The sequence below is a fragment of the Triturus cristatus genome, chromosome 4_1, assembly GCF_964204655.1.
Source record: "Triturus cristatus chromosome 4_1, aTriCri1.1, whole genome shotgun sequence".
Lineage (NCBI taxonomy): Eukaryota > Metazoa > Chordata > Amphibia > Caudata > Salamandridae > Triturus > Triturus cristatus.
The window spans coordinates 82,444,796-82,460,110 of NC_140585.1; the positions used below are offsets into that span (position 1 = coordinate 82,444,796).

A 15,315-nucleotide genomic window follows, 5' to 3' on the forward strand; every position below is an offset into this window, starting at 1 on the left:
CTCTATGTAGGAATCGCTGCACACCTCCTACAGAGACTTCAGACCATACAGACCACTGCAGCCAGACTCATCGTCGGCATTCCAGGACCAACCCACATCACACCCCACCTCAGGCAACTCTACTGGCTCCCTATACAGAAGAGATGTAAATTCAAGCTGCTGACCCAAGCACACAAGGCTCTATACAACCAAAGATCTGAATACATTAACCACCACCGGAACTTTCAATCGTCGAGAAAACTGCGCTCCGCCTCTCTTTCACTTGCCCATACTCCCATCATCTACCGAAGTAGAGGACGCTCCTTCTGCCACATCACAGCAAAGACCTGAAACTGCCTCCTGGCGCTCCTCCGGACCATCACCTCACTTCCGGAATTCTGAATGGCACTCAGGAACTGGCTGTTCGAAAAAGTCTTCGGAACCTTCAAGCGCCTGTATACCCTATTGGGTGATTAGCCACACTTTATAAATCCTGATTGATTAATTCAATCACTCATACATCCTAATCGGTTTGGCTCTGGTTAAATGCATTCAGCAATCAATTAAAGTGAGAGTAACTTTTTGATTGGATCTAAAGGGATACTTTATGTACCGCCAGCAACTGCATTGTTCTGCACATTAACTTGTACTTTACAATTGAGCTGTTTGCACGTCTCTGCAGAGGAGTACGTTGAGAATTTTGAATGTTTGTAATACGTCTTATCATGAGTAATGATCCAGTAAGATCTTTTTAATGATGAATTGATATTATATATTGTGATTTTATGAGATGTTTAATATTTTGTTTCTTTTATGGTTAAATCAACCACATAAAGAATAACTGGACCTTTCCAACTTGAAATTGTGTGTTATTCACCACATGCGGTGCGATTTCAGATGTGGTAAATAGCAGATGTGTTAAATAACACACATGAACTACAGACATACGAAAGTACATGTGCTAAATATCACATGTTTTTTAACGCGTGATTAGACGATTCGTTAAGTCATGCGGTTCTTTCCCTGGCATGCGGTAGTTACTACTACGCCTAACTCATAATCAGGGCCTTATTGTTTACAATATTGCCATCAATAATTATATTGTGCATTTGGCCTCAGACCTGCATGCCCAACTAAAGAGCTACACAAGCTAAGCATTTTATCTATTAATTAACATTTGTAACATATTCATGGGTTTCTAGAATAGCTGAAACTCTTATCGATTATACTAGATCACGCTCTGACCAAAGACAACAAATTAACAATAATATCAATCGCCTTTTATCTAAAACCCATAAGCACATTCCATGCAACATAAAATGGCTGCCCTGCTCTTGCTATCAGTTGGGCAAGTTGAATCTTTCTAGAGCTTTGTATGTTGGATTAATGGAACTGGCAGCAAAAACCTGCTTCATCAACTGTTTATGCGGCACACCTTTTCTTCTGGATTTCGTTCTAGATAGATTTTACGAGACCAGAAGCCGAGTGCCATATCACCTCCAAGGGTATCCCATTAGGGAGTTTCACATGGTTGGTGCTATATTACAAGGCTATATTTATAAAGTTGCCTGTGTGCACAAAGAACAGCCCATCTCATGCTATACATTCATGTAACAACATCTATTGCACGTGCCAAGGTTCAAGGATGTCGAGCTGGCGGAGGTGCCTAATATCATGTTATGTTATGCAGATTTGTTGAGCGCACGGAGGGTATCCCGGCACTGAGCAGGTCTGAGTCTTGCCAAACGTAGGGCCCAGAGGGCCAACTCAAATAGCCAGGTCTTCAGCTCTTGCGGGATTCAAGACGCGAGGAGGAGTCTCTTATGTGCAGTGGCAGGTCACTCCATGCTTTAAGAGCGATGCTGGCATGCTGATAAACCATGAAGCAATGGTTCAGGTGACATTAATCAGAAAGACCAGCTTCTGTCTTTTAGAGAAGCAATGAGAGCCTTTCTGTCCTTTACAGACACCGTACAGTGTAGTATTGCTTCTTTCGTGCCTGACATATTGGAATTCCTGTGAGTACATCATCAATGTTGTATAATGTTTTTGATATTTTGCTTAGCTGTTGGTAAACTTTATTTTACATTTGTAGATTTTGCAGGACTCCAGTCTGCCTGCTGGGTCATTATCCGAGTCTGGTAGCTCTCACGACTAATTCCATTTCAGTGATCTGCGTTGAACCCCAGGATCACGCTTTTACACTACAAACTGCACCACAAGCATTTACGTCACAGTACCACCCAGGGCACCAGTGAGGACTATGGGCTGAAGAAGGATCTATGCCACATACCATCTTAGGATTTTGGCACAGTCTACCAACATCAGATATAAGAAGTTTTACAAAACTATGGTCAGAAACGGTTTTTAGAGTGAGAATTCAAAGAACAGACTGCACACTCAATTGTTGGTTTTCAAGGCTTTTGTATTTCCAGTTACAGTTTCACATTTACATTTGCATAAAATCAGTTGTGGCCTTTCAGCGCCCGACGGGTCCTTCATTTTCACATCCGAGGGCGGGGGAGATCCGGGCAAAGAACTGAAGAGGCGATAAAACTCGTCAAATGGGGAGCAAGGAGAATGAACGGAATGGCTTTTCGAAGTGTGTGATCTTTTACGCAAAAGTGGTGGTTGCACTAAGGGAGAAGAGAGATATCTAGAAAAGAGATGGTGGGTGGAAAAATGGGGGTGTGGGCATTGGAAAGAGTCAGAAGTTGCAGGAGAGGAGATTCAAGACGAGTCAGTTAGTAGGTGTAGCTGGCAGTGAAGAGAGACTGGGCTTCAGCAGCATTCGTTGTTCCGGAGGCGACATATTCACCTTTGGAGGCCAGGCTGTTAATCTGTTAGAGTAAAAAAGACAATTATAAGAGGGCTGATATCTAGAAGGAAAATGTATCATTGCCCCCCATACTACTATACTAGTCTGTGAAACTGGCCACATGAGATCTTTGAGTTCCCCCTACGGCAGGGGCTCTTGTTTAAGGGTTCGAGCATGCCAGGGGAAGAGTGGTAGGAAGGACAGGTGATTACACGCAATTTCTGGGTCGCCCCCTCCCTCTGATCAGGAGAGCAGGCACAGTAAATTGAGATGGCCTCGCCTCCAGGTTCTGCTCAAGTCTGCCACATTTATCCAACACCATGAGAGCAACTCCTTTAATACAAGGGGAAAGGGTCCTAATTTATAAAGAACCAAAACATTTAACCTTGTTTTTAAACCAACAACAATTTAAGCAAATGAATATTAGTTACTAATACTGAAATTCCGGTCGGTGGCGATTGTGAGATAAGTCTTTCGGTGTCTTATGAGGATGTATTAACAAGGAGTTTAACATTTCCAGCGATACCACACATTGGGCACTGAAAAAGTTTACATTCTTAAGAGAACCTACTTGAACATAGAGTCTATTGATAAGGCAACCACTAGAGCAGAACATACATATTATATATATATATATATATATATATACATACACATACACACACACATATATACTTACACATGTATATACATATACACACATATATATATACACACACGTGTGTATATATATATATACACACACACACACACACACACACGTGTATATATACACACACACATCTATTCACACACACACACACATATATATATATATATATATATATACAAAAAAAACAAAGGTTAAAGGGATGTTATAGTTCGGTGAAAATGTCAGTTGAAATATACAGTTTTCAACAAACAAAACCACTGAAATTCACCAGTTACACTTATGTCAAGTAACTATAACTCGTGCCCTGAAGTAACTATAACTCGGATCCCCCCATGCACAGTGTGGTCATCAATGATGTCATTTCAGATGTTGCACTGATGTCATAGCACATGAGTGCTGTAATATGTAGGGTCATCAGTAGTGCATGGCGTGGGCCCGAACTATAGTTACTTGAGATAACTATAATTAGTGGAGTCCCTTGGGCCTAAAGAAGGCTTGGGAAGGGGGCTGCATACACCCCCCTTATAAACAATTCATGCACCAATCCGCCAGACCCTGGCCCACCCCAAGGGGCATAGAAAAGAAAAGGGCTGGAGACCACCATTTTTGTATTGCTTCTGGGGAGCCGATAAAAAAAATAAAGTATCATTTATTACCCTGGGGCATGTCTCTGGTACCCCCCCATCAGGCCTTTGGGGACAGGGTATCCCTGTATGTTTTCTTTAACTTTTTTTCAAGACAGGAAAATGAGTCCCCGAGAAGACTGAGTCCCTGAGTCCAAAAATGGCTGCCACCACTTCTATGTTGCTCTTACCTTTAGATCTGTCGGCTCCCACGGCATGAAATATACGTACATTTATAACTTTAATGTTTCAAAAACTACAGAACGGATTTACACCAAATCACAAAAAGTATGCTTTTTGGACTACGATCTACCTTTCTGCTAAATTTGCTGTTATTCCTTTCAGTTGTTTGGCTGTAGCTGTGTCTAACTTTCCCCTGCTTTTTCTCGACCCCCAACTGACAGAGCACCTGAAAACTATCCTGAGCTGAGGTGGATGAGCTTTTTATTTGGAAAAATGTGTAGAAAATTAGGCAAACAGTGAGAAAGTTATTAGCAAACCAAACAAGCATTGGCATAGCCAATAGGTCTCGCCTTTGGGATCTTATAAGTGTTTAGCCATGCAACAGTTGCATAACTAAATACTTATAAGGTCTTAAAAGCGAGACCTATTGGCGCGGCCGCAAAAGTGATCGTGATCAAACATCAAAGCAGCCGCGCGGCCGCAAAAGTAAAAGTAATCGCGGCGCGCGCGCCCGCACATATGCATTGTAGCTCTAGGCTGGCCTGGTAGCACTTTTTGGAGCCCTCTCGATAAGTCTCGCCAGACCAGCGCATGCGCTGGGTCAGGCAAGACATAAAAAGGCTTTTCCTATGGAAACCTGGTCCTAACTATAACTACCCAGTGGTGGTATATACATAGATACATGCATATTATATACCGGAAGGAAACACATTTTAAAAAAATTTTAATGCAGAAAAATTGATTGATCCTGTTTTTAACTTATGACATTTTAGAGGGATATACATTATGCGAATACGATTATGATGCTTTACGAAACTTAGGAAATCATCCAGGGAAGGCAGCACAACACAAACACTGATTGTTTCTTACCCCCACATACCTACACAACACAAATCTCAACACTTGCTGGACATGTTCCCAGGTTGACGCTGATCTCCATCATATGCTTTTCACCTGACCACATGTTTTTATATTCTAGAAACAGGTCTGGCACCAAATCAACACTATATTTCACACCACAATTCCCCTCTCCCCCACAAACATTTTCCTAGGTAGTTTAACACCAGACTGGAAAACGAGTCAATCCCATTTACCACTTATTGATTTGTTAATATTTGTAGCTTTTCCGCAAATATCCAAAAACTGGAAAGATTCCTCTAAATTGTCCTATTTAGCTTGGTGGTATGCTGTATGTCACAATCATCGCCGCGATACAGCACTCATTCATCCTATCTCTCTTGCTACTACCCACTCACACAATTTCTGAACGATACCGTGAAAACTTCTTTACCTGCTCCCTCACAACAAGAAGTTACTAAGCCTCCTTGACCTCCTATTGTTTATTTATAATTATGTTTAATTTATCATTATAATATTTTTTTTAATTGTGTATTTTTGAAATGTACTGTTATTTACGATTTCTGTGAACCTTTGATTATATTCATATCATCTTCTATATTATCCTTTTACTATTTTAATGGATATTATATATCATTATTGTTCTTTATTACACCTTCATGTATTTATGTATTAACAAATAACTGCATATACGAAGTATTGTTTTTATGATCATATTAATCTTTTCAATAAACCTTTTCTTGAACTTAAGACTATGGTGCTTTCCCTGCAGCCGGACGGGATAAGGAACACAATATTTTGATGCTACAAATCTATTGGGGTAGCAGAGAGCATCTTTGTTTAAATAGTGCTGTCCTGAGGAAGGTGGTCTTAAAATGTATATCACCGAAAAGCGTTGACGAATAATTAAAAACCCTCAATATTGTATACACATGATATTATTGAGTCTGATATGATCAACTCTTTCTATATTGATATGTGGGTACGGGTACTTAAACGATTATCTTTGCCTAATGATGTTTTATGACTTGTCGTCCTGTTCAGTGTTTTGAATACAATAATTGTGTTGATGTCAGTAATATATGTATTTTATATACTATTTTTTAAATAGATGAAATGCGTAAATGTTTATGTGATACTGTTTTGTGTATTGTGTGAACACTGCCCTGTATATTTAGGTCTGCCACATGTACGATATTGAAGAAGGAAAAAAACCTCTCTGGGGAGAAGCATGAGGTTTCCATAACACTGTTGTGTCCTCATCTTGGGTTTTTACCATTAATGACCAAATTCAGGCCAGAATTACAGCCCTGACGTGGAAATATCCCAAGAGGCCGGCTATGTTTTTTTAATTCGAGCGGCTTGAATTTTCAGGCTCCAACTCGGCTTGTTTGCTATGATATTGGTTCTAAATCAAAGGCTTTAAACAGAGTCCCTTGATTCGGTGGTGGTCCAAAGATTAAAGATGATAAATACTTACAAGCAAGCTGAGGCAGTAGGGTGCTGGAGGTAGAGGAGGTCAAGCTCTAGGCTACCCCCTAAAATCATTTGTTCACCTTTCAAAGGTGAAAGCAAACACACTTTTTAATAACAGATATTTAAGTCTGCTGTCTCTCTCATTTTTGAGTTATCTGTGTAGTAGTTCGGAATTTCCTTGTGATCTAAACTCTGGGTCTGATTTGGATTTTGGGGGATGGGTTACTATGTCACAACAGTGACGGATATCCCGTCCGCTGAAATATAAGTCCCATAATATCTCTAAATGAGGTCCTTAGTCTGTTTGCTGCTATTTTATAGCACGAATATTCCATTATTATTAAGTGCGATATTTGTTGTGCTGTGAAGCTACGTTCATGGTAATGTTTATGTTACAAATAATTTTAAAAAGCAACTGGCATATTCTCTACTTTTATCCATGGCTCTCCATAAAGTGTAGAGTCGGATTGAAAAACATCCCCGGGCTCTCCATGGGAGGTGAATGTCTCTGAAGGTCTTTCAGGTGTAGATGTTAATCAAGGGTGTCAAAAGAAGGCTGAAGCGGCCCAAATGTGTGCCAGGTGATCAAGGTAGCCACTGCCTATGAGTGCCATTTAGATGCAGAGTCATGCAAATGTATCTTAAATGGATATCCTGAAACTTAGGCTAGGATTCAGCACCTACATGGTACGAAAGTGTTCTAAATTCCACAATAATTATATATTTTTCAGTGTAAAAAGCCCTTAACATTTATAAAACTATGGTCCGGTGCCACAGCAGCTGGTGGTAAGAGGGTAAGAAGTGATTGCCAGGGGCCGTTTGTACCTTGGCCCTCTTGACGAAGGCCTCCTGGGAAGCCTTGAGGTTCTCGGGTTTCCCCGCCCAGGCAGCAAGCGCAGACGCCTGTAGGGCCCGCCCGAAGGAGAAGGAGAGCTTCCAGGGCTTGGGGAGAGGGGCGCGATTGATGGCGTTCAGGTTCAGGGAGGCTTCCTCTTCACTCTGACCTCCGGACAGGAAGCAGATCCCTGGAAATTGAAAAAACAGAGGTCAGCAGTGATTGCTTCTGGTGCTGGGGGGGGGGGGGGGGGGGGGGGGTGCATGGAAAAGAGAAGCAGGAAGAGAAGGATGGATGCCGGAGAACGAAAGTGGGAGAAAATTAAGAAAATGGGTAGACAACAAAGAAAGGTTTAAGGAAATATAAAGGTGAGGATATAATGAAAAAGGCAAAGTAAAGAACAAGATAACTACAGAAGACAACAATGGAGTGTACAGAAATAATAAGACTAGAACACAGGTAACTATTGTGCAGTAACATGTTCATATGGAGTCAGTTGTCCCCTTGCTAGGACTAGACCATCTTCCAGACAAGGCGGTCTGTGTGTTCAGCCAATACGGAGCAATAAGATCCAAAAGGAGGGAGCGGAGAGTGACAACTTTTAGCCTCCAGTGGTTGCGAAGAAAAGGATTGACTGACACAAGAGTGGAAGCTGGAAAAGTAGCAGGTGATGAGAAAGCAACAGGAGGAAGGGAGGAGGGCTTGAGGTTGATGTCAAGAGACTGCACAGTGTGAACAGCAGTTACCTGGCACCGCAGCTGGGACAGTGCGACTGAGGGCGGTGACTGTTGCCATGGCAACCTCTTCGGGGGTGTACCTCTTGCGGCAAGCCTGGCCGGCGGTTACCATGTTGGGTTTCAGCAGGGTCCCCTCCAGGTAGACATGGTGGTCACTCAGAGCTTTGTAAACTGCAGCCAGCACCTAAGACACGGGAACCAAGCAGCGGCGTAAGAGGCTCAAAGTGCAAACATCACCGGCCAGGGGGAGGACACTGCAGACTAAACCGTGACGTGAAGAGCGGATCACAGACCGAACCATCACCGAAAACTAGTGTGCGGGGGGGGGAGGGGAGTATCAAATGCTCAACCATTACTAATATCTGAAGGGATCTTCACAAACTCAATCATTAGTAAAAACCATGGGGAGGTTCATGGACTCTAATGCTACTGAAAAGCAGGGGCAGGGGGAAATCAACAGGGAGGGACATAAGAAATTCAAACATCAAAGACATGGGTAAGGTCTCAGCGGACTGAACCATTAGTGAAAATAATGTCCTCAGCTCGAAACCACAGGTGTCCAGCAGCAGAATGTGCCCCAGGTTTGTTCATGTGTATGTGATGACACCATTGGTGAGCAGGAGGAGGCAAAGGCTAGGCTGAGGCAGGACAGAAGGCTGAAGACATATAGGTTGACTCTGTGAAGACTTGACGTGGTAATCGAGGCGTTATCAATAAGGATAGTGATTTCATTAAGAGCATCCTACCTTTTCGGTGGCATACTGGCATCGCTGGAGGTCGTGGTCCCCGTCGGGCAGAATCTCAGGCTCCACGATGGGCACCAGTCCGTTCTACCAGCAGAAATCAGAGAGCGTTAACAATGCCACTGGGTGAAGAGGGAGTGACAGTCATGGTTCCCATTCAGAAGGAGGCACCAGAAAGGTAAACTGAGACACAGAGAGGGAAGGATAGAAACGGAGTGAGTGAATGATAGGAAAACGGGTGAAAACAAAGGAAAGAAATGCAAGAGGAAGATCCCTGGCTACGAAAAAGGAGATATGTGAATACACAAGGGCTGAAAGGCGATTCAGTGTGTAGCACATGTATACAACAACCATAATGACAGAAAGCAGTGACAGTAAAAGACGGCTAGTGAGGAAGGCACAAGAAAAGAGAGGAAACGAGAGCAGCACTGCAGATCCAGAGAGTGTACGTGCATCTCTGGTGTAGAGGTTACGCCGCTGTTTGTAAAACCAGAAAAACTAGTTCTCACATCTAAAATTAGCCATAATTTGAGCAAACTCATTCCTCTCTCCCTGCCTCAGGTCCTGCATTAGCCAAAAAAGGAATTACTTAGAAAGTAGCATGACCATCAATAGCAATAAAACACTGAATAAGATGTCTCCCTCTGAGACCTCAGTTTAAAAATATTTGGGGGACATGGGCAGGGGGTGCCTTTCTTTACATTTGGCGACTGCTCCTGCTCGCCAGTCTTCTGCTCTGTAAGATCTCTTCTCCAACAATGTCACCTTTGAGTACACCAAGACGACCTACAGGTGACTTGCGTCTGTCCAGGAGACACAGCCTCCTCTCCAGTGATCCATAGGACCAATGCTGGGGTATCGCAGAAACGTCGCTCATCGCCCGGAGGCGGCAGTGATGATAATGTGGCATCGCACCAACCTCAAAAGCTAAATGTTCACACGTCTAAATTAAAATAAGACAAACCTGAAGAGGATAGATATTGGAATGTGATTTTCTGAATGTCCTTTCTCACCACTGTTTGATCTAACACTACATTCCTGGTCTGGTGTTACATATGCAAGTGTGGCACCCCACCAGGGGCACTGGGGCCTTCCCGGCTCAGCCCTCTGGCGTAGCTGGCCATCCTCACTGACCCACATAGAAAGTTGCTGACAACACTTGTCACACCACAAATTCAGAGGCAAGAGCATGGAACCTTAAGGACCCAGACAAGGGACACGAGACAGACCCCACCACAGGACAACAGTGAGCTCTTGCTTTTAGGTCTGGCCTACTGACAGCTTTAGCTGTCTCGCCAGCCTCCTGTTTTCCAAACAAATCATAGCTAAAATACGTAAAAATAATAAACAAGTAGCGGTTTTTGGAATGCCCTTTTCACCCATTGGTTTGTTCAAGTATCATTCAGCCAGTCAGTAAGTAACTTTATTTGTAACGATTCCGCAACATAAAAATTACAGAAAAACAGTTATAAAAATAAGAAAGGAAGCGATAGACACTCAGATACAAATTTCATCTACAGATTCCCATATAAAACAGCATAAAATCGGGTTGTATATTAAAGCTAGCTGCAGGCATGTAGCAGCCAGTCTTAATGCACCCAATACCATAAAATGATTTAACACTTCTTTTAAAATATACAAAATGACAACAATTTGTAGAGGACAATACATTTTCAGCCGTCTGCATTGGCAGAGGGGCATAGGAATAAACTGCAAATGTGTGTTAAACATGTCTGAAAATTAAAATACGGATTCACAAACGTTTGTAAAAACATTAAAAATTCATTAAAATTCCAATATTATTACTCAGGTTATTGTGCAAAAGGTATTCACTTTCATGACTTTTAGCATTATAATTCATATGTTTGTAAAAATTAAAATAAATATCGCCTACTAACCAATGCCAGACTTATTGGCTTTGCCAATGCTTGTTTTAGATGTCATTGGAATTAGGAGTTTCTATTTAAGTGCAATAGAAACATATACCGTTTTGCAGCTAATGTGGCTGAATAAAGTATATCGTGCGCAGACATACTTTATCCTCCCCCCCCCCCAAACCTCCTGGCCCTGGCTTCACAGTTGGTTTATCCCGGTGGCTGAACGCTGCGTTACACCACATCTGCCATCCTGCTCCAAGGCTTGGCTTCTTCCTGCACAGTTGGCCCGCTGCTCACGTGACCTTTTCCCTCGAATTGTTGACTCCCAGGACCTGTTTTTCCAGAGCTCTGTTTGCTCTTGCTTCCTGTTTTTTCGTTCTTTTGCACTTTGACCCACCTGCTGCAATATTGCTGGCTTTACGTTTTTAATGCATCTGTTCCCAGGCGTCTCCTATCTTTGGCCTTTGATCGATGCAGATTGCAGGCTCTTCCAACGATCCTGCACGGGTCAGTACAGCGTTCACGGTTTTAATATCTATTTATTCTGCGTGTGCATGAATAGTGTGGCGACATGGTTATGCAAAAACAAAAAGGAACTTGCGCAAAAAGAATGTTGCAAGCAGAAGCGAGATACTGGAAGCGACAAGAGGCAAAAACCTGGCCTATGAATCCAGACTGCAGCGGAATTTGATTTTTTTTGTTTCCTTTCGACTCCACCAGATTAAATGTTGCCACTTATGCAACTTTCCTTCCGCCAGTGCTTATTTATTTCTACACATCCATGCAGCTACTCTCTGGCAGCAGGCAATAACTCAACTGGCACTGCCCGCTGTACATTGATCACCCTGTATCCAGCCTGTGGTCTGACTCTATGGCAGGGATCCTGTTAATTCAGATTCCACAAAGTGCTTCCTCAGGTGTACTTGAGATAAAGTGGTCTGCTTGGAGACATCCTTCCGGCCTCAGCTGAGCCCCTCCCTAAAAAAGAGGTGACATTCTGCCCCCGCCTCGAGGATGCCAGAGCAGCATCCACTGGCGCTCCGCTGAAACTGACCAGGAGGTTTCATGAAATGGAAGTGACAAAGCTACTCCCGCACCTGAAGCCAAGAGGCCACCTTCAGCCACCATTGAAAGTGCTTGGTCTGACCTCCATCGCGTCAGGAGTCTGTAACCCTGCCATGCGAGCGATGCTCAAAGTGAACCCAAGCCAGGAGCCCCGGGGCTTTAACCAGAGTCTGCTGGTGGTTGCCCCAGCCCATGCATCGGTATCCCATCAGAAGCGGACACGACTCCATGAAGAGCATTACACACCTGTACACATCTGTAAAGCATAACATTCTTTCACTCTACTTGTTTGCTCCTCCACCAATAAGGCAGTTACTGACATGCTTTCTCTGGGTCCCCTTCATTGAGTTTTGGGGTCATATTAGTCTTCAAATGAACATGAGAAAGGGATCAATACATCAATACACTTCATGAAAAAATGGGTGGGTCTGTAAAGTGTCACGCGCCCCAAGGAATCTCCCTGGAAAGTGCCCCATCCAGTCCTTGTAGCTGATTTCTATTACCTGTTGGCAGATACTGGCATAGCGTGCCAGCACGTTGGCGTTCTCCTGGATGGACAGCTGTGAGGGGCAGGAATCTGAGATCTTCAACACACAACGCCACTTCGCAAAGTCGGCCCCATCCTTCTTGTACTGGGCACAGCGTTCCGACAGCCCATCCAGGCCTGGAGAAGGGGGAAAACATGGCGCCAACGTTAGTATGGACACGGCGGATGTACGTTTGTTTTTTTAAAAACACAGCGTGGTTAAGTGTGCTGGAGTCCAGTCTCTAACCACTAAGGGGCAGATTTATGAGGGAGTTTGCGTCATTCTTCCACCACGCAATGTGGTGCAAGAGTGACGCAAACCCAGAAGACAGATTTTACAAGCTGCACAAAGCTACTTTGCGTGGACCTGTGAGGCTCCAAAAATCTGGAGTAACGTGGCGCAGCACAAATCACTGCGTTGCGTTACTCTGACCTGGGAAGGCATTCCATGGGCGTTGTGTGGGTGTCCCCACGCAACTCCCAAGGTTTTTGACACATTCCCAGTTTTACACCTTCCAAGAGGAGGCGTAACGATGAGAAATAACTCTATTTCTCCTAGTTTTTTCCTCTGCAGCACACATAGAAAGAGGAATATGCCTCCCAGGATTGTATTGTGCAGGAAGGTACACCTTCCTGAACAAACAAAATCCTACATGCAACGCAGGCACCCATGCAAAATGGTGCAAGGGTGCCTGCATTGGCGCTAGACAGCTAAAAGGGCGTGTTCAGGGAAATGGACAGGAATACTCCATACTGCCTTAAATACGAAGCATTCGTGCCCTTTCCCTGTGTGACTTCCCCATAAATATGCCTTTAAGGACCTCAAAGATTATAAAACTGAGCCCATCACGCTTTTTACTTAGCCCCACATACCCTACATGGTAAGCGATGCATTTAATAACAGCAGAAGCAGACATCCAATCGAAAGTTGCATGCTTCGGTTAAACCAATGAGTAAAAAGGGCCTTATTCAGAAAGGATGAGGTGACGTGCTCTGCGGATGGAGTGCATGTGTTAAAAAACTCGGCACGAAATGCTGCGCTGTACTGGAAGCGAGCCAAATAGGCAAGTCTCTGATACGGACTATGTACATAATGCTTGCACTGCTTCACAATTGGACCAGCACATCTGGGCAGGCACCTCACCCCTTTGGAGTTCTAGAAATATTCAAAGTAACTGAGTCACTACACAGATATGACTAAAATGTGGCTTTCCCACCAGAGGTTAATGAGACGATAGCACTTAACTGATTTCTAGGCACTAGTGTCTGAAGGCATCATGGTTGCCCTCTCGGGCATCTGGAATAAAGGTTTATTACAGATGTTGCACTGATGGAGTACCAAGTGCGGATGGAAACCAAGAAGAATCCCAGTCTTATATCTGCGTTCAGACTCTGCCAGGTACTGAGCTCGCGTCTGTTCACCGGTCCATGGCTCTGGGAAGGGGCTAAGATGGCGCCTGCTTGCTCTCGTGACACCCAGTCATGGCCACGTGGCAGTCAGAGCAATGAAGTTTATTCTTCAGCTCTGCTATGTACAGTAATCCCTGGCTTCCCGGGTGGGTTGGAGCTATATAAAATCTCCTGAGATTTCAATTTTTAGCTAACTAAAAAATATATACTTCTATGCCTATAATTAAGGAGAAGTGCCCACAGCTGGGACTAAATCCTGGCCCGGGAACAGCCCTAGACTGGCTCAAAGATTTTCTTTTTTTTTTTTTTTTTTTTGGTTTTTAAAAGTTTTATTGAACAATAATTCGATTACAAGCACGGGCCTACAACCACCAGGGCCGGCCGCTAAGTACAGAATGAAATATACATTTATCAAAGCTGCAGTCGGTTCCCGGGGGTCGGCCCCGTAGTGAGTCCGGATAGTTCTAGAGGCACAGGAGACTGAGATCAAACAAACACAGAAAACTAAAAGAAAAACAAAAGGCGAGGCATAAAGACAAACGGCGCAGGTCAGGCTTCCTCCGGGGAACTCCAGGTCAGACCATTAAGCAGCACACGAAAGGAAGGAGAACCGGGAGGCTGGGGACGGGGGGGGGGGCCAAGGGAACTGAACGTCCATATGTAGTCATTCCAAAAGGTGCCCGGAACCGTCAAGGGTCAGGGGGACATGGCGATATCGGTGTCCACCAGGGGGGGCGTACAGATACCCCCGCGATATGCATTCCATTGCCCCCAGATTCTGCCCCATGCCCCCGGCTTACCACGGGCAACATACACAGTCTTCTCCCTGAACATACACCAGTCCATATTCTCCTTCCATACTGACACGGTGGGCGGCCGCTGGGCACCCCAAAGCTGCGCTATATCTCTCTTGGCAATCATGTTCCCCAGGGCCGCCCACCGAGTCTGAGCCGCGCTATAATCATTGGGCTCCCACACATTCAGGACACAGCGACGCACCTCCGGCAGCAGCACAACCCCAGTGACCTGTCCCATAACCGTATGTACCCGGCGCCAGTAGTCCGCCACCTCGCGGCACTCCCACAGGATATGGAGAAAGGTGGCACTGAGCCCACAACCCCGCTTACAGAGCCCGTCGTCGGAATATCCCATCGAGACCAAGCGAGGACCCGTCACATACACCCGGTGAAGAATCTTAAGCTGTACCAACCGGAGACGGGCTGGAATGGCAACCTCTTTGGGGGACGACAGTGCAGACTGCCAGTCCTCGTCGTCCAATTCCACCCCATCCCCCGTCCAAGCCTCCCGAAGGCGCACCAAGAGGTCAGCCCGATGATTAATCAGTTTCTTATAAATTAAAGAAATAGTGCTGTCCGGGACATGTCCGTCAAGTATGCGGTCCTCGAGGGGCGAGGAAACCGGGATCGTGGTCCCCTCTCCAAAGACCGAGAGCAGGGCGTGTCGAACCTGGGCATAGCGGAAGAACTCCCTGTCCGTAAGCTCATATTCGGCCTGAAGAGCCGCGAAAGTCTT

At 44.6% G+C, this 15,315-nt stretch overlaps 1 protein-coding gene across 1 annotated transcript in view; it reads right to left on the reverse strand.

The window, feature by feature from the left end:
- Positions 1-2,386: 2,386 nt before the first annotated feature.
- Positions 2,387-15,315, reverse strand: part of ALDOB (aldolase, fructose-bisphosphate B) — a 53,734-nt gene continuing 40,805 nt past the window's right edge. The window contains exons 5-9 of the mRNA XM_085651684.1: positions 12,350-12,510; positions 8,908-8,991; positions 8,171-8,345; positions 7,415-7,614; positions 2,387-2,819 (exon numbers count right to left, since the gene is read on the reverse strand). Coding sequence (XP_085507810.1) covers positions 2,724-2,819; positions 7,415-7,614; positions 8,171-8,345; positions 8,908-8,991; positions 12,350-12,510 — 716 coding nt within the window. The 3' untranslated portion in view covers positions 2,387-2,723. The remainder of the gene's footprint in view (positions 2,820-7,414; positions 7,615-8,170; positions 8,346-8,907; positions 8,992-12,349; positions 12,511-15,315) is intronic.